The sequence below is a fragment of the Patiria miniata genome, unplaced genomic scaffold (assembly GCF_015706575.1).
Source record: "Patiria miniata isolate m_02_andy unplaced genomic scaffold, ASM1570657v1 HiC_scaffold_9, whole genome shotgun sequence".
NCBI classification, from domain to species: domain Eukaryota; kingdom Metazoa; phylum Echinodermata; class Asteroidea; order Valvatida; family Asterinidae; genus Patiria; species Patiria miniata.
In genome coordinates, this window is record NW_024037076.1 from 4374941 (window position 1) to 4397680 (window position 22740).

A 22740-nucleotide genomic window follows, 5' to 3' on the forward strand; every position below is an offset into this window, starting at 1 on the left:
GGGGGGACAGGCTGTACATCTTGAGAAAGCCAAGAAAATGAATGCACAGCATTTTAGGTATCGTAACTGGATTCCACTGCTGACGCACTAAAGTGTGTCTGCGGACACCCTATTGTGAAACCACCTCCAATGCTAGTTTTCATCCAAACGATACCATTTCAGGCGGAATAATTTCACAGGGTGTTTGATACCAGTTCTATCTTCACTTTGAGTAAAGTTTCTGTCAGTATTCAATTGGGAGGTACTTTTGTGAGTATTGCAAATGATCCTGCATGGCTTTAGTCTCTTTAAAGAGCAGATCTTAACATTTTCACGTACCGTTGTACAATCTGTACGTAACCTCCAGACCGCTCTTCAGCGCGACCTCATCCCACTCAGCGAAGATCTCACCGTGACCTTTGACCTGTAGCCTGGGTGGCGGCGGTTGGTGCAACGTTTTCAGGAGTTCCAATGTCAGCTCGACCTCGTCCTTCAGATCTTGATGGGACGGACCTCTGCACTGAACAATCTGTGGTTCATAATAGATGAGAATATGTTAAGAGAAAAAAACCCTTGTCTAATGGGTTTTGGCAACATCCCTTGAGGGTGCTATGTGCTTTTCACATGAAATCATCTATCAAATTATCCCGTTTTCAAAACGGTTTCTACAGTCTTGCTGAACAAATACTACTTGGAGAGCGACTCTCATCGGCTGAAAATAGGCTTGGGGCGGGGGGGGGGGGGGAATGGGGATGTGCCAGTGAATTTGCAATACACACGATTCAGCCGACAAAAGCAATTATGGGGAAATGTTTCAATCGATTGAAACATTTCCCCATAATTGCTTTTGTCGGCTGAATCGTGTGTATTGCAAATTCACTGCCACAGTTGTTACGCCACTCAGAGGTCAATTGGTGCAACCACACCTTACTGGTTCATGCGCACAGCAATGGCCTAGTGAACACTGCGGTTTGCAATGGCTGTGTTAAACCTGTTTCATTATTGGCTTGATTCTCCTCTGAAATGAAAACAAGCACAGCTGTGGTTGTAACTTGTGCGGTGACTATCTGCTAAAAAGCCAGTGGAACGCCGCTATAATGAACATTGCGGTGGCTTCCCCTTCTATTTCTTGGGGAAATAATAGCCACTTGTCGTTCTTCTGTTAACAAAAATGTTTGGTAAGTTTTGTACACAAAAGTCGGGAGCCATGGAGGATGTTCGGTATAGCCGAATGATTGGTATAGCGGTGTTCGGTATAGTGATGTTCCGTTGTACTAATTTGTGAAAATGTTCTGTGAAAAATGCGCGAACTGTTGTTGATGAAGAGTGCATAACCTGGGGAGATGGCGTCACACTTTCTCAGTGCATATACTAGTGACAAATAGTGCCACCTATTATCCACTAGTGTCCCAGATTGTCCACTTTGAACAGCGCCCCCTAAAGTCAGATGGCGTCCAGCCCAGCCCCCCTTTGATTTGCGATGGCCAGGTGACCGGGAAAACATTCCAGGCTATTCAAGAGCGGATAGGCTATCAGCAAATTCTTGTCACACCCCAAATTTCAATTGGTCTAGCAAGGCCCCTCCGACATTTGACCTCTGATTTAGAGACGTGCTATAGTTAACCCACCTGCAAAGCGGGGACAACATGTGAATGGTTCCTCAGCCTCAGACAGCCAGCTCGTTTACTTGCTAACGTCCGCAATGTCCTGGTCAAAATGAAAACAGATATTACATATAGTAAAGATTGAAGGTACTAGGATCATTTGCTCTTTGTGCATTTTTTTTCATTTAAGGCCATTCTTTGGTCACTGCTTGACATAAAATCTGGCTGATCTGATTTTTGAAGCTTCACCCCTTGTTAACTATCTGAAATATTACTTTTACTGATTCATCAGGTTTTTCACTCCCTACCTCAGAGTATACAGGGTGAATAAAAAAGCGGAACCCAAACCCCCAAAAATATATTTCATATTTAAAAAACATGTAGCACCAAGCATAATAATGACTGGAAAGCCAATTTCATAAGCTACTTTTAGATGAAAAAAATTACTGAAATTGATTAATCCGTTCAAAGAATATCGCCTTTTTAACGCAATGACCCTAAAACCTGTTTCGTCCAAAAAAAACCCCGCAGTTTATTGTGTATTCTGACTGTTTGGAACAACAAAGAAAATGACACAGAATACTCGTTTCAACAACTGTCAACAACTGTAGCACACAATATATTTATTAACAACCCTGGTTAGGCATACAACAAGATTTATAACATCCATTTTTTTTAAAGACGGGCCTTCAAAAGGACTTTGTTGAATATTTTTCACTTTTAAACTGAGGTTCTATCGCTGGTGATGTTTGAAGACAATTGTGACGATGACTCCTATTTTTGGATGAAAGAGGTTTTAAGGTCATTGTATTTAAAAAGTGATATTCTTTGAACGGATTGAGCAATTTCAGTATTTTTTTCATCTAAAAGTAGCTTATGAAATTGGTTTTTCAGTCATTATAATGTTTGGTGCCACATATTTTTTTACATATGAAATGTAATTTTTGGGATTTGGGTTACGCTTTTTTGACTCACCCTGTAGTTTCTACTTTCACAAATTGTGTCAAAATATTAGGAGTCATCATCAAAGTTTGGTCATGTGGGTGACGTATCAGATGTAAAAATGTTATCCGGCCCCTACCGAAAATTCATGCTTTTCTCCAAAGTTCTAAGAACACACATTCCCATACTTATTTCGGAGTAAGACTAGTCTTTTGTGATTTACAGAATGCGTAAACAATGTACGCCCTCTGCTTTTAATAATGTTATTAAATGGGAATTGTTCTGTGGTCATGCATGTGACATTTAGATCTGTCAGGTGTGTGACATTTTGTAATTAAATTATGCTAATTTATGCACAGAAAGACTAACTTATGAAACTTCTTAAGAAATTGGCATCTTTATGTACTAACAGCAATTTTAGTGAACAATAATCATTTGTTTTATATCGCATAATTTTTCCCCCAAAAATTAGTAACGTTCAATTTCTTAAGAATCGCTCTGAAGCAACAAAATTGCTTAAATCTTAAATAAGGTGCATAACAACCAACTTCTTCAAGTTGCAGCCCAGGGGATACTATACATTTTGAGAAAACAGAGAAAACAATTTTTGGGCAGGGGGCTCGTTACCGAATTCTGTTGCTAATGCACATAAAAAAGTGTGTCAAACTTAAACTGTTTGACACACCAAAATGTGACTTAGTTGACACACCCCCTTGCATCACAGCCAAGCAACAAGACACCCACAATACACACACCGTCTAAAATTTGTATCCTTGTGGAGACATTTCTTTGTTCTCGTGTAGTAAAGTGTTCAATTTTGAAATTGAAGTTTCAAAATGCTCTTATTTTAACCAGAATTAGTTTCCTTGGCTGAAATTTGGACTTAATATCCCTTTTCTAAAATTCTTCCATTTGCGACAAATCAACCCACCTTGGAAATTCCTAGTTTTTGAGTAAAACCCATATATCTATTTCGTGAAAACCTTGTGGAGACCTATTCATCTATAGAAATTGCCCTGTGGAGACCTTTACAATGTTTTGTTCCCTATTGTGTGTGAGTCTCCACAAGAATACAAATTTGTGGTCACAATGACTCACACACATACTGAAATTTGTATCCTTGTGGAGACATTTCTTTGTTCTCGTGTAGTAAGTTTTCGAGCTTGAAAGTGAAGTTTCAAAATGCTCTTATTTTAACCAGAATTAATTTCCTTGGCTGAAATTCAGACTTAATATCCCTTTTCTAAAACTCTTCCATTTGCGACAGATCAATCCACCTTGGACATTTTTAGTTTTTGAGTAAAAATCCATGTATCTATTTCGTGAAAACCTTGTGGAGACGTATTCATCTATAGAAATTGCCCTGTGGAGATGTATACAATCTTTTGTTCCCTATTGTGTGCATCAGCAAGGCACAATGACACAACCAGGACACACAAACAGACACCTGCATGGCACGGTGCACCCCCGAGGCACAATGACGCACCCATGAGGCTCAATGACGCACCCATGAGACACCCGTGATGCACCTGTGACACACCTGAGATGCACACGACACACCCATCAGGCGCAGTGACTCACCCCCTAAGCACAATGACACACCCACCACATACAATGTCTCACCCATGACGCACAGGATCCATCTTAAAAAGGAAAGGTGCACGATACTCACATGGCTGCAAACCACGCTGTCTCTGAATCCTCGTTACTCAGCTGTGACCCCAATCTCTGTAGCATGACCTCTGAACTTTTGTGACCTAGCAACCTGCCGTGACCTTGAGCGCTGGTTGCTAGGCAACTGATGGCATAGCAAGCGTTCTTGCCACATCCGGAGTCTTTACTGGCCAGCATGCTGCACAGCCGACTCATCTAAAAAAAAAAAAGAGTACAAAGCAAATGAGACATCGTGGCACCGGCAGTGGAAATTTGCCAAGTTTGAAAATCAAAGTCATGAGTGCAACTTAAGCAAAGTCCTAGCATGTACACAGACTCAAAATGGTGGATCATTGTAGACAGCCATTTAAAAATCTGATAGTTCCAGTTCCAAAATGTTGATTGTCAATTTGACCTACAGTATATGATGTATAGGGGTCAACCTAATTTAAATATGTACGTATGCATCAATCAAAAAGGTTGCTGCATTAAAGCTATAGTCCATCATTTGCAGCCATCCGAAAAGTAACTGGCGTAATTATTGTTGAAAAACTTTGTTATTCGGCGAAGCGCGTGCAAGCATTGGCACGACGCACACGCACCTCCGGTTGCTATAATTCGTCGGATCAGTGCGTGACGTCGCGTATAGCTGCAATTCACAACAATTCAAAACATGATTCAGTAACTTTTGATTTGAAATTGAGATCCTAGAATGCTGTTTTTCTCGGAATATACAGCTGAAGCTTAGCTGAAACTTCATCAGGTTAGTTGCTCAGTATCCTTCATTAGATTTTGAACACTTTTGTTGCTTCAAACGAACAAAATGCACAAATTACAAATGATGGACTATATCTTTAAGGGTGTGCAGGTGAATCGGGCCAATCAAACTAAAAGGGAGGCGGCACGCACAAGGCCAGTTGCCTATCGTTATGTACATGTGTGTTATAAGGTCAGGGTTCAGCAATTTCAGGGTCAATTCTAGCAAATTCCACAGCAAATTAACACAAGTAAAACAAGTCGAAACAATTCTCCAATGATTTTGTTCGACAATTTTACCTCATTGTTTTGTTAAACACCCCTCTTGTCATGTCTATGGTATGTGCCTCGCGCGTGTAGTGCTAAAAAATCTCCTTTTATGGAGATTGGCATGCGTACTGCGCAATGTGGTGCAGAACGCAGGGTCCAGGAATAAAGTGCTTTAAAACCAGCCGGTGTTTTACCAGCGGTTCAAAACCAACCATGTGACGGGCTCTGGACCAATAGGAATGGATAAACTGTCGGAGGTGTTTATGGATAATGTGATAATAAAGCTACATGTATGGACCTGTCATAAATGTGATGTTTAAAACTGGTTCGAGGCCTAGGTTGTCAGAACAGCCTCGCCTTTGGCTCGGACCATTCTAGGCCGCCAGGCCCCTAACCGGTTTTAAACGGATCTTCACGGTTTGAAATTTGTGATAACCGTGGGAGTACCGTATTCATCCTTAGTACATTCGTGGTTATCCGTCATCTTCCTTGGGTATTCATGGAGGGGCTACGGAAGTTTTAAACCGTTCATACTTCCGTGGTGAACCGTCATAAAAATTAATCCGTAGTACAACCGTGAGACATCCGTAGGACAACCGTACCTATTCGTAGTGTTATTCGTGGCTATTTGTGCATATTTTTGGAGATTCGTAGCTCATTTGTGGTAGAAATCTCTACGAATTCGCTACGAATGTCCTACGGATATGCCCAGATGTGCTAGGGTTCTGCTAAGGTTGTACTACGAATATCCATGCTTTATTTGTAGGAGAACCTTGGTCATCCGTGCCCCAATCGCAGACAACCGTGGCGTTAACATCATTATTTTTAGTAATACCGTCAAAATTCTTCAACGTTCAGTCCATGTTCTTAACAAACCGTAGTGTATTGGTAGAGAAACGTCAGGACAGTCGAGGCCATTCGTCCTGAAACCGTAGTGCATTGTTAGAAAGTCGATTTCTCCACGAATCTCGACGGTTCATCGTGATCGATTGATTCTTGGTAAACTGTGAATATTCGTAGCTCCAACCATGAAAGTGTGACTGGGGCCTTACCATTTTCTCTGAGTCTGGATGCTGCAGTAACCTCACTCTCCCCGTTTCTAAGTCACACAATCGTCCCAAAGCAAAGGCTGCGTTCATCCCTCGTCCTAGTAATAAAAAAAAGACACCATCACTCAAATTAAGGGGTTTATCATTTCATTTCAGGGTTTTTTTCTCATTTTGTTTGCTTACAGATTGAGGTTCACCTGAAAACAAAAATTTGACCGCCCCTTCAAATTTTGTGTTTTGCCCCACTGTACAGCAAATCGGTAATTTCTGACTTAAAGGGAAAATGCAACATTTGCAAACATCAAAAAATAAAACTACCAAATCATTTTGAAATACCTTGCTGGACTGTTAGTGAATGACAGTGTAAAGCATCCTGTAAAATCATGGCACCTGGTATACTGTCATTTTCCAGAAAAGCGGTATTTTTGTATCAATTTCTGGCTTTTTTTCAAATACTGGCCCCAATTGACCATCGCACTTGTTTGCAATCGATTACAAACCTATGAACGGGTACGAGCCAGCTAGACTGGTTCCCTGACCTTACAATTCCCCAATGTATGTAAACTGCTCTGTTACTTCTTATATGGAGTCAGGGAACCAGACTACAGGAAAATGATTGTTTTTCTTGGTTTTTATAGCATTTTCGAACCCAAAACCTCAAAAAAGTCAGTGTAACTATATTTGCTATATATTTCCAACCCCCCCAATTCCATCCATTTCTGAAAATTACAGCAAAAGCAAATGATGTATATTCCCTTTAATGCTCATTTTGTAGTGACAGGTCACACATTTCTGTGCTGAAAAGGCAGTTCCATGAAATTAGCATCTGAAGGAAGGGATGTATTATCTTACCTGCTTCATCAATGCCAAGGGAGTCTATCAGCTTAGTCATAATCTGATGGGAGAAGTTGTGATCTAACATCATCTGACATCCCTCCTCCGCAATGGATACCCTGGAAAAATAAACAGAAAAATAGCCTTCATTGATCATTTGTGAAATCAATAGAGTTTCATAAGCGGAAACCTGAATCATCAAATACAAGTCGAGTGCTATTATTTCCAAGCAAACTTTCTCGATCCTGATTGGTCAATCTATGGCAACAACGGTGTGGTATTATCCGATATGTACCACGGTCCATATCGCACTCCACATATCTTGCTATTCTAATATGCACGCGCCATTCCTATTGAGCACATGTTTAAAGATATAGTCCATCATTTGTAATTTGGGCATTTTGTTCGTTTGAAGCAACAAAAGTGCTCAAAATCTAAAGAAGGGTACTGAACAACTAACCTGATGAAGTTTCAGCTCAGCTTCAGCTGTATATTCCGAGAAAAACAGCATCCTAGGATCTCAATTTCAAATCAAAAGTTGCTGAATCATGTTTTGAATTGGGCCTGAATTCAGCGTCCAAGACACAAAGTGCTCAAAATCTAAAGAAGGGTACTGAACAACTAACCTGATGAAGTTTCAGCTGAGCTTCAGCTGTATATTCCGAGAAAAACAGCATCCTAGGATCTCAATTTCAAATCAAAAGTTGCTGAATCATGTTTTGAATTGGGCCTGAATTCAGCGTCCAAGACACGTTCTCACTGAGCCGATTGCAGTTACGCGATGTCACGCACTTATCCGATGAATTATAGCAACCGCGCGTGTGTGTGCGTCGTGCCAATGCTTGCGCGCGCTTGACCGAATAACAAAACGAACTATTAATTTAAATTTTCCTACGGTGCGTCTTAAGACGCACCGTTGGAGAGGCCTTCTTTCGTTGATTACTCTAAAATGACTACAGCTTTAATAGGGTGACATCTTTACAGTGCATCAAGATATAATTTATCTTTAAGTACTCGTGCTTGAGGTGAACAGAAAATGTAGTGCATCTGTGTCCCATAAATCATGAGGCCGAAATATTAAGGATGTGACTTTGCGTTTAATTTTGTAAACTTTTAGCAAATATTTGAAATACCGTTTTAAACTTCACAAAGGCTGACGCCTGCCCATTGATGTCTGTAGACCGGCGTAATTGACACGATGAATCAACAAGGTAGCAGTCATTGAAAATATAAAAACTTAATTACGCAAACCCCGAAAGTAATCAAGCACTGCTGTGCTTCTAAGATTTTGTAAATTTAATATGTTTGAATAAGGGAATAAATGTGTGCTCCGGAGGTTTTTATCACTCTGTTTAAGACCGCTTAGAGTCTGGGTGCTGATAATTACCCGAGCCGGAGGCGAGGGTAATTATCAGCACCCAGACTCTAAGCGGTCTTAAACAGAGTGATAAATACCGACCGAGCACATATTTATTCCCATTCATAAATACCTTTTCGGTAAAAAACCCCCAAATAATTCGTTCAAAAAATCCCAATTTTGTTCAACAAGTTCACTTCATGCTTTTTGAAACATCCCTCTAGCAAAATAATGGAGTGTTCAGCTGGCGAGTAAGATGTAAACAACCCTTTTATGGAGATTGACGCGCGCGTAGCATGTTCTGCGCGATGTTGCGCAGAACGCACCTGGGGCGTTGCGTTTTGAATTTAGAACTATAAAATTCTGACTCGCTAGTAGTGTTGCGCATGCCTACGTGAGGATTGTGAACGTTCAACCAATGAAACGGTAAGAGGCACTGGATTTTTAGGAGTCCACATTTTATTGTGACACTGGAAAAGTGTTTAAGACCAGCTAGCCATGTCTTTATCATCCGTTTAAGACCGGCTACGTGACAGGCTCTCGACCAATAGGAATAGCTAAACTGTCTGAATAGCTAAACTATAGGAATAGGAATAGCTAAACTGTCTGAGGTATTTATGAATCATTGTTAATTATTTGTGCCATTTGTGTTTAACTCAAAGGAAGATTGCGTGATGGTACATGTAGGTTCCTTTTTTTATAATTTTGGTTTTGCTTAAACGTTTTGGGAAATTTGTAACACTGATTTAGAATTTTTTTTGTTTAAATGTTTAAACGTGTAAAGGTCGCATCCTTATGGCATAAGAAACACAGGCTGTCCGCACGTTGTTACTGGTCAGTAGACCGGTCACTCTACTGATGGTCAATTCAGACTTACCTTGCTAAGACCAGGGCTGCATTGCTGGCTGTCCAGACGTTGTTACTGGTCAACAGACCGGTCACTCTACTGATGGTCAATTCAGACTTACCTTGCTAAGACCAGGGCTGCATTGCTGGCTGTCCAGACGTTGTTACTGGTCAACAGACCGGTCACTCTACTGATGGTCAATTCAGACTTACCTTGCTAAGACCAGGGCTGCATTGCTGGCTGTCCAGACGTTGTTACTGGTCAGCAGACCGGTCACTCTGCTGATGGTCAATTCAGACTTACCTTGCTAAGACCAGGGCTACATTGCTGGCTGTCCAGACGTTGTTACTGGTCAGCAGACCGATCACTCTACTGATGGTCAATTCAGACTTACCTTGCTAAGACCAGGGCTGCATTGCTGGCTGTCCAGACGTTGTTACTGGTCAGCAGACCGGTCACTCTACTGATGGTCAATTCAGACTTACCTTGCTAAGACCAGGGCTGCATTGCTGGCTGTCCAGACGTTGTTACTGGTCAGTAGACTGGTCACTCTACTGATGGTCAATTCAGACTTACCTTGCTAAGACCAGGGCTGCATTGCTGGCTGTCCAGACATTGTTACTGGTCAGCAGACCGGTCACTCTACTGATGGTCAATTCAGACTTACCTTGCTAAGACCAGGGCTGCATTGCTGGCTGTCCAGACATTGTTACTAGTCAACAGACCGGTCACTCTACTGATGGTCAATTCAGACTTACCTTGCTAAGACCAGGGCTGCATTGCTGGGTGTCCAGACATTGTTACTGGTCAGCAGACCGGTCACTCTACTGATGATCAATTCAGACTTACCTTGCTAAGACCAGGGCTGCATTGCTGGCTGTCCAGACGTTGTTACTGGTCAACAGACCGGTCACTCTACTGATGGTCAATTCAGACTTACCTTGCTAAGACCAGGGCTGCATTGCTGGGTGTCCAGACATTGTTACTGGTCAGCAGACCGGTCACTCTACTGATGATCAATTCAGACTTACCTTGCTAAGACCAGGGCTGCATTGCTGGCTGTCCAGACGTTGTTACTGGTCAGCAGACCGGTCACTCTACTGATGGTCAATTCAGACTTACCTTGCTAAGACCAGGGCTGCATTGCTGGCTGTCCAGACGTTGTTACTGGTCAGTAGACTGGTCACTCTACTGATGGTCAATTCAGACTTACCTTGCTAAGACCAGGGCCGCATTGCTGGCTGTCCAGCATTGTTACTGGTCAGTAGACCGGTCACTCTACTGACGGTCAATTCAGACTTACCTTGCTAAGACCAGGGCTGCATTGCTGGCTGTCCAGACGTTGTTACTGGTCAGAAGACCGGTCACTCTACTGATGGTCACTTGCAGACAAGGTTCCTTCAGCATCCATTCTCTTCCACCTGAGCTCTCGGCCTTCAATAGGAATAACACGGGAAACATGGAAAAGAAAGGAAGTTACGGAATAGGAAAAGTTAGGAAATAAGACATTCTGGAATGCTCATCAACATAAACAACGCAAAAAAAGAAAGTCCACACTCATTGGAGGGGTCACAATGTTGAAAGCCATCGTCTTATGATAACGTCAATTATGTAGACCTTTTGGGAATGTTGCTAGCTACATTTGTGTGACAAGCAGATTTTCTGATTTATTCGAGTGAAGAAACTCCTAACCGTAAGTTTGAGAAGTATAGATTTTGAAAACAGAAAATTTTCTGGAAGTTTAAGTGAGTTTCGTAAGTTTGAGAAGTATAGATTTTGAAACTCGAGTGAAATTTGAAATTTAAGGTTATTGATCACAATCCGAGAAAATTTTGTTTTGGAGATTGGTTGTTGATAAATGGTTTGAGACCTGAAGTTTGCAGATTGAGAATTAGTGTGAACTGATTGATATTTGAAATTCTCGTAGTTGAATTTGGAAGTGATTTGTTTTTGAGAGTATTAATTCATTGAAGCGTTGAGAAATACCAAATTTGAAGAAGTTTGCAGATTGAGAATTTATTGGAAATCTGTACCTGATTTGAATAAGTCAAGTCATAGAAATTGTTTTGGACTTGTGAATTTTTAATTTTGTAAAATTTGGGGATTTTGTGTAAATAAATTTGCTTGTATATTGTTTATAGAATATTGAGAAGTGTCTAGTTGGTTTTCATTCATTTCATGGGAGTGTATGGCATATTTCCTAAATTCTTTTTGTCCGATGGAGTCACCAAAAGTGACTGTGTGACAAATTTAATTTTTTTTAAAAGAACCTTGTTTGCGATTGTAAATCGTCAAACATTGACAACATTTTATGAAAAATGATGCAGTTAGAAAAGTAGCAATTTTAAGGAGTACGCGAGTGGAAATTGCTGCATGACAATGTTACACTGCCCAAAACAAATGGCAGGGAATATCGATCCCACAGTGCTTGCGTGCATGGGAGCACGCAAACTTGAATTACCCGCACTTTGTTTGGGCACTTGCACTCGATAGGGGACATTACGGGCGTGTGAGTTTGCACTTTGAAATTTCTCCTCACGTAATCTTTAATTTTCCAACTTTTCGTACCGCTTCATTTTTTTCATAAACCGTTGGCATTTTTTGACGATTTTTTTTCTTTGGTAGCAAACGGGGTATCAAAATGTAGCTGGCAAAATTCCCCAAAGGTCTATATACAGTGTACATGTATTTGACATCATCATAAGACAATCAGATTCAAAATTACAATCCCTCCAATGAGTGTGGACCATAGAGCTATATTAAATTACTAGAGCGCTAACTCCTCATCCTTGCGCGCGGAGACGCTTTGAAGCCACTCTGGGCGCAGACATTTTGAATTTATGTGCGTGTTTGTAGAACACAATCACAATAGATGGATTGAAGTTTAAAAGTGTACTCTAAAGTGTACGCACAAGTAGAACATACGTAAACAACTTAAGCGTGTCATGACGGTTCAACAAACGTCACGGCGAAAAGCATCTGCAGCGGAGGGGCGCGCACACGTTGCACTGTTTGCGTAGAGCAAAATGACACGCTCCTTTGCTGATCGTGCATTTCGGTTTTAGGCGTATCGGCTTCGATGACACACCGGTATGGAATACAAACGCAGATATGTAAATAGACGTACAAAATATGTACAAAATTTCTAGTTCTCCATAGGTTTGTGTACAAACACGGATGCGCCCAGCAGGCATCACTTTGTACATGAGTTAGCGCTCTAGTAATTTAAAATAGCTCAACGGTGTGGACTTTCTTTTTTTGTGATGTTTATTTTCAACTTGTATATTTATTCCAACCAAAAATCCTCCTTTTTTCCCTTTGTTTTTGGCATCTACAACCCTCTGGGAAACATTTTTATTTTGGGCACAAGCAGATCTGTCTTGTAAGCAGAGGACCAAATTATTGTCAGGGCTGCCATAAAACATGGGCCGATTTTTTTTTCGGTCGATCTCTCATTTAAAAGTGAGTAACTTTTATATTGCTAGAAAAATATAAATTCAGATAAAGAACCTATTTTTGGGGAGGAAATTTGAACATTGTATCGTGGGAGCTGGAACACATTCCATATGAAGAAGTTCAATACTGGTGCATGAAGTCCATATTTTGAAAAAAAAATACACTGCGACATATTTTCAAAATTTGTTGTTTACCAGGGTTCCAAGGGTACCAGCAGCATTCATGACAGACTCATCGTCGTCATAATCCAACATGTTCGTCAGATCAGCGAGGACGTTGTGGGGGTGTGGCCCATTGACCAGTGACAGCACTCTCCTCTGACCTTCAACACTCTCAGCCACGGTGCCAAAGATGTAGGCGGAGTTTCCAGCAACCCTGGAAGAAAAATATGAATTATTCATTAATCATCAATAAAATACCGTTGGTCAAATCAGCCAGGGCATTAGGGTGTGGCCCATTGATGAGTGACAACACTCTTGTCTGACCTTCAGAACTATCAGTATCAGTGATTGTACCAACATGACCAAAGATGAAGGCAGAGTTTGACCAGCGACACTGGAAGAAAAATATGAATTATTCATTAATCATCAATAAAATACCATTAGTCAAATCAGCCAGGGCATTATGGGGGTGTGGCCCATTGATGAGTGACAACACTCTTGTCTGACCTTCAGACCTATCAGTATCAGTGATTGTACCAAAGATGTAGGCAGAGTTTGACCAGCGACACTGGAAGAAAAATATGAATTATTCACTAATCATCAATAAAATACTGTCGGTCAAATCAGCCAGGGCATTATGGGGGTGTGGCCCATTGATGAGTGACAACACTCTTGTCTGACCTTCAGAACTATCAGTATCAGCGATTGTACCAAAGATGTAGGCAGAGTTTGACCAGCAACACTGGAAGAAAAATATGAATTATTCATATAGCATCACAATACCTAGCCTTGGTCAAGGTGCTAGTTGTTATTAATCCCGGCCGTAGTGCGGTAAACGATATCCTCGCTAGTGCTATGCATGCGGTGCTAAGTACAGCGTGAACAGCGACCTAACGCGGCCACCATTTCTATGCAAATCAGTTGGACCCAATCTAGCGCCTTGGTTCAATCGTCGGCAAAAGATTATGTTTTTCTTTATTTTGCGCTGGATTTCTAGCGCACGACCTCGTATGCGAATACAGATAAGTGTAGGCTGGGCTAATATGTGGAGTGTCCAATCACACCTTGGTAAATCCGGACGTCATCAAATTGTTTGCAGCCATTCGCCTTTTTTGCGGACGTGACAGGAACCACAGTTTTTCTGCATTGGTGCCGTGTGCAGAGACACACAATGTGTACATGTACGTGTATGGATTATGTACGGTGCCACTTTTCACTCTGCAAGTTTCCATGCAACGATCGACCAATAAGAAAACGACATTTAAGGTCAGCTAAGGCTATTAACATAATGAGCACCACCCCCAAAACCTCACATGGACGATTGAACCAAGGCGCTAGATTGGGTCCAACTGATTTCCATAAAAATAGTGGCCGCGTGAGGTCGCTGTTCGCGCTGTATTTTTAATGCACTGCATGCATGGACATATGACTGCATGCATAGTGCTAGCGAAGATATCGTTTACCGCGTTACGGCTGGATGAATAACAACTAGTGCCTTGACCAAGGCTACACAATACCAGGTATATTCAAATTATTGATGACACTAAGAGGGTGTGGCCCACTGATGAGTGACAACACCCTCGTCTGACCTTCAACACTCTCAGAGATGTAGGTGGAGTTTCCCGTAACCCTGGCAGGAAAGATATGAATAATTCACAAAGTATTGCAAACAAGGTGTATTAGTCAATATGGGGCTGTGGCCCATTAACTTTCAAAATTCTCAGCAGCTGTACCAAAGATATACAGGGTGAGTCAAGAAAAGCGAAACCCAAAACCCCAAAATTTATATTTCATATTTTCAAAAAAAATAGGCCTACATAGCACCAAAAAGAATTATGACTGGAAAGCCAATTTCATAAACTACTTTTTAGTTGAAAAAATTATTGAAATTGCTCAATCCATTTAAACAATATCACCATTTAAATGCAATGACCCTAAAACCTGTTTCGCCAAAAAAAGGAATTTACTGTGTATTCTGACTGTTTGGAACAACAAAGAAAATGACACAGAATACTTGTTTCAACAACTGTAGTACACAGTATCTTTATTAACAACCCTGGTTAGGCAAACAATCTGATTTATAAAATCCACTTTTTTTAAAAGACGGGCCTCCAAAGGGACTTTGTTGAATATTTTTAACTATTAAACTGAGGTTTTATGGCTGGCGATGTTTGAAGACAATTGTGACGACGATTCTTGAAATCGCATTTTTGGACGAAAGAGGTTTTAGGGTCATTGTGGTTCAATGGTGATATTCTTTGAACGGATTGAGCAATTTCAGTATTTTTTTTCATCTAAAAGTAGCTTGTGAAATTGGCTTTCCAGTCATTATTATTTTTGGTGCTACATATTTTTTTAAATATGAAATATGATTTTTTTTTTTTGGGTTCCGCTTTTTTTGGACTCACCCTGTACATGTAGGCGGCGTTACCAGCAACCCTGACAGAAATGTATGAATTATTCATTAAGCATGAAAGATAGGACAAAATTCAATGACGGAGAATAACAGCAAATTTTGGAAATACTTCTTAGCTCAATCCAAAACTTTAACTACAAATTACTTGACATAATTTGCAAGAGGTTTTGTAAATAAATTAGTTAACAATGATCATTACATTAACTTCTTTTCACTACACAATTTGATTTTTGAAGCTTTCCAGCTACAATGGCCCGGACATATGAATAATTAATTCATTGAGACTAGTGTATGAATTATTCATTAGGTGAACATGTAGTTAAACACCTCTAGCAACCAAGAAGAATACTTTTGATTGTTCATTTGGACATTGATTTCATGCATAAATTATATGTGCAGTGCTCCAAGGCCATGCAGCATTTTCTGTCAATGTATTGTAGGCATGAATTATGTATGAAAAGTTGAACATACATGTAGAGCCAATGGCCAAATACTTTAAGAGTTCTCAAGAGTTGTATGAATTATGGCTTTAACCCGCTCAAAGAATAGTCTGAGTATCACCTGTTCTCCACGGAGCCCTTTCTCCGGTCGAACGTCTGACATCTCCTGACATGCAAATTTATGCAAGCTGCGCGCCAGCCAATTGGAATCGACTTTACTAAATCGTGACGTCATTTTATTCCCAAATCAGGACTAACGCTGTGATTGGTCAATTCGAATGCAGTGTTTTGTAATACAACAACAGCCGGGAGCGCATTCGCGTCACATGATACCGAGCGCCGCGCTCCGTGACAGTTTTTCTTTATCCATGTGTCTGACGCCCAACAGGTGAATGACCGAAGACCCGATAGGCCTATAGTAAGCGCTCGCTGATTGGTCAAAATCTAGGAAGTCAAGAGGCAGGGTCTTGCCTAATTAATCAGCAAATCTGTTCGCGCGTAATAGACCACGGCGAATACTCAAAGAATGGGAACAATGAATTGCAGATGACAAAAAAAAAAGTGCCAAATAATCTCAGTCGGCCGCGATCATCGCATAGCTACCGGGGTAGGATTACAATGTGTGAATTCAACCCTGCCAAAAACTTAATACGTAAACCAGTCAATGTCACTGGATATGAATGTTTGTAGCATTTGGCTCAAAGCTTTCTGAACTGGAGCGCGCCATTAGCGCAATGTTAAAAGCACTTTTTAAAACTGTATAAAGGCGTGCAAATGCAAACAAGCAAATTCATTAGTTACAGGACATTGTATTCCTAAATAGTTGTTTTAAAATTGCAGAATATTGAAAGCACTTGACTTGACAAAATGCAAAAACCCCTGAAATCAGGAAAAATTACCACCATTTCAGGGTTCGACTTTAGCGGTAGTCCGATAGCCAAATGCTAGTCAAGACAGCGGTGGGCTAGTCAAACTGTGTATTCCTTAAGTAGCCCGGCTGGCGAGTCAAACATTATTTACATGTAGGCCATCAGCCTGGGGTTTGGTCAGTATCAAATCAGGGCATAAATGATTATAGTGCGCATGCGCAAGGTATACCGCCCCTAGAGTGGTAAACTGGTGGTACTGTAACAAGCATTTTGATGGACGTTTTGAAAAAAGGTGATAACATCCCAAAAGCTGCCACTGTTGCAATGCTATCACATATTTTCCAACTCTGGAGGTGTATGCCTCGCCAAAAATCGCTCGACGATTATTCCCCTCATTTGATAGGCCTACCGGTGGCCAAAATTTTGGACCCAGGCTGATGGCCTAATTGGGCTATGGCAAAGATGAAAGGACAGGAAGAAATAAATCATTAAATTCAGAAAGCAATCCTGTATGTGTCTAATTTTATTAACTGGTTAGGGTTAAATAATTCTATGTGTTTATTAAAAACACTGACAAGATTGCCTCAGGATACACGTTTTACATGTACATGTATGTCTATTGTTGATCATGAGACACTCTTTAAAAGAAAAACATGTGGGCTGGTGAAAATGCTCGCGGGCTAAGAGTCTGTTTCAGTAGCCCGGCTGGCTAGTGAAAAAAAAGAGTTAAAGTGAACCATGCATTTCCAGATCTTTTAATACAGAAACTATTTGCAGCAATTAATTGAAAACTAGGCCGTTATCATCTACATGTATCGTGCATACATGCACGTACATGTACCTGCACGTACAATAGAGTTTTTTTATCAAGTGTATTTTAGCAAAATACTATCTGAGCTTTGGAATCGTGTCAGGCCTGTTGTGCACGTTGACTAGGGAACACGTTGTGATCGTATTGACACAAAGATATCACTCTCAGGAGTAAATATTTCCTTACAATGGATAATCTTTGCTATCTGGATTTCATAGTGATATCATTATAGCTGGGTGTAAAATAATTCCAATAATGTAATTTGAACATGTCCACTTCAGTTAAACGATCCAATAACTTAAAATCACGAGAAAAAAAACTTGCGAGTAATGAAATGATCAAACTCCCCCCCCCCCCCCCCAAAAAAAGAGCAAACATTTTCAACATTTTTCTCATTTTTATGCGATTAAGGATAATTTCTTGTGCACACAATTTTTTTTATCCATTTTGTAATCAAACTTATTGAAGACGACAACTAAAATAGAACAAGGAATAGGGCCTACATAAATAAAAATAAAAAAAATAAAAATTAAGAAAAACAAACTCTCTCCGTCAAAAAAACAGCAGAATAAAAAAACCACATTTTAGTTGTCTGGAAAATCAAAACGGAAACTCTCATTTAACCTGAAAGTTTATCCGTGTTTGTGATTCAATCTCAAATCAAAAGATTTTGATAGAAAACTTCTGGTCAAAACGTTCAGGTATAGGAATTTTTGTTTTGTGACCAAAAGTTAATAGAAACATGCATGTTTAAGGAAAACAAACTTTGCCTTACAAGTAATGCAGAATTCCATTTTGATTCCACGGAGAAGTGGACATGGCTGAAAAATCTTCAGAAAAGTTCTACAAGCATCAGAACAGCAAATGTGATATCAAAATAAAGGGGAAAACGAGACCTTTCATTTGAGTGGTACCGGTATGCCAGTGCGATGGAATGCAGTTAAGCGTGGTTTTTGTTGTAAAAAAACCCCTGTTTTTTGGGGGGTCAAAAATCATGTGTTTTTGGAATTCATTTTGGTACCTTGTTTTAACTTGGAAAAAGTGAGTGTTATTGTGAGTTTTTGTTTTTACATGTAGGTCAGACAGAAAGGTTCAAATTCTATGCCAAAAGAGTTTTTTTAAATTTATTATGAGTTTCTTAAATGTTTAAACTAGTACTTAAAATTATCAATGCATACGATGAGATTTCTGAATCAAGACCTCCCAAAAATTATGCATATTCATGTAACGAAAGTTACCAAAGTTTAAACTGTTGTTGCCCCCCCCCCCCCCCCCCCCCCCGCAAGAAAGCTTTCCTCTTTGTAGGCCTATTCATATCTTTAAACGTAGATGTTTACAGTTTTCAAATGAAAAAAAAAAAAGCCTGACTGTTGAAACCAATGCATTAAGTTGTGAGACTCGTTTGTGCGTGTCAATTAAGTGCCTGAAAATGTAACGAACGTTACCGTGCAATTGCACATTTACTTCACTGTATGAAGCTTCCAGAACGACTTCCTTTTCTTTGTGTTCTCACTGTCACAAGAAGCCATATTGGTACTCCTTGCAATATTCAGTGATACAGTAAACACTGTGCCATGTAGGAACTGGGTATAATGACTATTTTGGGTTTGTGTGTCTAGAAGCACAATACTTTGTTATGAATGGCTTCGTGCCTTTCACTTCTGTGCTCTTTTCAGTGTTTCCGACATCTGACATCAGTGATGTGTTCCACTTTACAGGGAACAATGCTAACGTTTGCCAACATTGGCAACATTTGCACAAGTGGGACCGACCGTTTGCCACCAGCGTTGACGAAAGTTGGCAACAAAGGTGAACAGTCTGCCTGACAAGTGAGATGCTGGTGTCTTTTGCTGTGTTTTTTTCCCAAAATGGCAGACACAAATAATGAATGTAATGAATTTTTCAGTTTTTGTTACGTGACAGTCAGTTCATAAATTATCAATCACGATAAATTTTCTATTTTAAGAGCTGCTAACGAACCAAGCGTGCTGCCATTTTGTCAACAGTTTTTCTATAATAATAATAATAATAATTATTATTACTTATAAAACGCCTTCCATCTTAATGAAAAAGACCTCAAAACGCTGTACATTTGAAAGACCAAACTTGTACAGAAAATGAACAATTCTTCAAATAAAAAATACCCCATTAATTAGTTAGAGGGAAAAAATATCGTGAGGCTACACAAATATTGTAGTGCTAAAAAAACCAGTAACTAACTATCTTGCACAAACCTCCACCAGGCTAAACAATTCCCCGCCATGTTGTCAGTACACCAAAAGAAATACTCGCATAAATGGTGAAGAATCCTTTAAAAAAATCCTGGATCCACACCCAGATCCGGATCACTTCCAAATCTAATCTATTTCTACTTGTAGCAAGGACCACCCCTAAAAATTGTTTCATGCAAATCCGTCCATAACTTTCGGAGTCAACCAACAAACTAACCAAATCTGATGAAACTTAAATCCTCCTTGGCAGAGGTTCCGGTAATAAAAACATTCCAGAGGTAAAGGGGTACATGTACGTGTGGTCTAGCGGTAGAGCACATGATTCATGATCGTGAGGTTGTGGGTTCGAGCCCGCCATGGCCATGTGTGTTGTGCCCTTGAGTAAGGCGCTTTACCTCAATTACTCCTCTCAACCCAGGTGTTAAATGGGTACCGGCATTGTTCAATGCTGGGAAGGTAACAGACTCGCTGTGGAGGAGGTGTGGCGATCCCCCCACAGCAGCATATGAGTCTGACCCAATCATGCCAATCGCTAATGAAAGAGAGATGGGCACTCCGTTCCTGTGAACACAGGTTCGTCCCCTTTACCTTTCTACCTGAGGTACCGGTAAAACTCTAGCATTGCCAAAAAATATAGTAGTTGCTAAAAAATGAATGGCAATCTAGGAATTGCTAAAAAAAGTCTGGTAAGGCCAAAAAAAAAAAATAAGTTGGTCTCTGGTCAGCGCGCGCGTCGATTTTAATCATGCGCATCAATCTTTTTTTTTTCCAAAATGTTCCGCGGTAGCTCCAACAGCCGCACCTCCTCAATTTTTTTTACCAAAGGGCACCAAGGAATGGGAAATTGCACCAAGGCAAATGATCGAGAGCACCAAGGCAAATTATGGAGGACACCAATGTACATGAGGACACCAAAAAAGCAAACTAGTACCCCACCTTGTCTGTGCAATCCAAGCTTGAAAAAAAAAAAAAAAAAAAAAAAAAAAAAAAAGCCGCGTCGCCGCGTCAATTCCGGAACTTTGGTCTGACCAGAGACCGAATATTTTTTTTGGGGGGCCTAATGGCTAAAAAGTCTGGAATGGGTGTTTTAACTGACACTCTAACAATGACATTGTTGTGCCATAATCTGAGTATCATCCGTTGTTCAACGGAGCCTACTTTATAGGTTCATGTATCTCTGCTACAATGTCTAATATGTGTGCATGCAAATTTATGCACCAGCCAATCAGAGTCGACATTGGAAGCTGTGACGTCATTTCGTGCAGAAATGTGAACTAAGCTGGAAATGGATTGGTCAATTTGCTGCAGCTACCACGTTTTTGTAATACAACAACGGGTTTAATACCGAAGACCCAATAGATATGGTCAGAATCTGGAGGTCAAGACGCAGTGTTGTTTTGCATAATTAATCAACGGATCTGCACGCATACATGTACATCATAGACGTTTATGCAAGCAGATACTCCATGGACAACATGTTCGCAAGTCCTTGGTAACAAATGCAAACACGCTCGCGTGATTGGAACCAACGCACTCCTAAAATAAAGTGAGTACCCTAAGGATAGGAATATCAATCTGAAAAAATAACAAATTTCCAACAGAATTTTGGATAATGAAACTTTCAATTTACAGGTGTACTAAATAAATCAATTGTACTACATTGTTTATTTCGGGGAAGATGCGCTAAATTGTACTGAGTGTTGACTGATTTTGACTATCTACTGGTAGTACAGGTGGTACTGTATACATGTACCGTATGTAGCTCCGGTAGTCAATACTCGGGACCAGTAAGTTTTACACTACTTCCCCTTAAAGGTAGAGTACATAATTTGCAGCCATCCAAAAAGTAACTGACAAAATTATTGCTAAAAAGCATACTTGGTTTAAAGATAGTAATGGCCGGCAATAAACTCCCTGTGAAATTATTTTTTTCTGGCAAGCTGTCATTTTGAAGAAAACAACAAAGGAAGGTCATTTCCAAAGATGCTTCTAAAGACACATTTTTCGAAATTTCCGTTAGTACATACTGAATTTTTAATTCGGCGAAACCGTGAATGGGTGCGCGCGAGTTTTGACATGACACACATGCGCGCGGTTGCTATTTAGAATTTGTCGGTTCAGAGCGTGTCACTGCGTAGCTGCCATCGGCTGAACAAGAACGTGTCCCGGACGCTGATGTCGGGTGCAATTCAAAACATGAGTCGGCAACTTTTGAATTGAAATCGAGATCCTAGAATATTGTTTTCTCGGAATATACAGCATTCACTGAACTAAAACTTCATCAGGTTAGTTGTTCAGCACCCTTCATTAGATTTTGAGCACTTCTGTTGATTCAAACGAACACAATGCACAAATACTCTAACTTTAATTAACCACGGTGTATTTGTTTACAGCAGTACAGGCCCAGTATTTACAAGTGCGCATCTATCCCATCTAATAATCAACAGTTTACTCCAGCTATTCCAAAAAACACCACCCAATACCCACTCAGCCACTGGTCTCATGCAGTTGTCAATATTTGTCTTCATCTCGTTCCTTTATTAACTCGCCCACACCCAGACACTCGGATCCCGAACGCAAACCCATTACACCGCAACAAGTCAACACGTCAAGACATAGAGCACAATGACAAGGCGCTGGCGTGTTTGTCCAGTCAACATTACTTTGTGAATCCACCGCTTGTACGGAATTAAATTCTGTGAAACGATCTCTTGGTGTGAGTTGGCCCTTAGGGACCGGTTTCATGGTATGAATATTGCACATACGTTTCAAAGCAATACTTTGCATTTGAGATAATACTGAGGCCTGATGCAAGATGAAAATTATTAGAAACAAATTGACAACATTATTCAATTGTTTGCAGAAAACACATCATGGGGAGTCAGGTTGGCGCAGTGGATACTTTCCTCGATTTCTACAGCTATACATATGGTCTGGGTTAGATTTCTGCCCGGACCACATAATGATAATAATACCGGAGCCTTATAGCACACGTACATGTACCGTATCTACCAACAATTAGGTACTCAAGGCGCTGGAAATTATGTCTAATATTATTATTAAAG

At 40.3% G+C, this 22740-nt stretch overlaps 1 protein-coding gene and 1 long non-coding RNA gene across 5 annotated transcripts in view; both read right to left on the bottom strand.

The window, feature by feature from the left end:
* Positions 1–22740, bottom strand: part of LOC119720109 (fibronectin type III domain-containing protein 1-like) — a 43343-nt gene that overhangs the window by 18788 nt on the left and 1815 nt on the right. For 3 of the 4 annotated variants that reach the window (XM_038189655.1, XM_038189656.1, XM_038189654.1), the window contains exons 2-8: positions 12942–13122; positions 10595–10725; positions 7106–7206; positions 6257–6351; positions 4198–4394; positions 1608–1686; positions 319–508 (exon numbers count right to left, since the gene is read on the bottom strand). In XM_038189655.1, coding sequence (XP_038045583.1) covers positions 319–508; positions 1608–1686; positions 4198–4394; positions 6257–6351; positions 7106–7206; positions 10595–10725; positions 12942–13122 — 974 coding nt within the window. Of the gene's footprint in view, positions 1–318; positions 509–1607; positions 1687–4197; positions 4395–6256; positions 6352–7105; positions 7207–9321; positions 9487–10594; positions 10726–12941; positions 13123–22740 lie in introns of those variants that run through there. The other variant, XM_038189657.1, reaches the window with a different exon arrangement.
* On the bottom strand, positions 13324–14707 carry LOC119720110. The gene is made up of 2 exons (XR_005270064.1): positions 14426–14707; positions 13324–13691 (listed from the first exon to the last, which is right to left on the bottom strand). It is a non-coding gene; the product is annotated as an uncharacterized LOC119720110 (long non-coding RNA).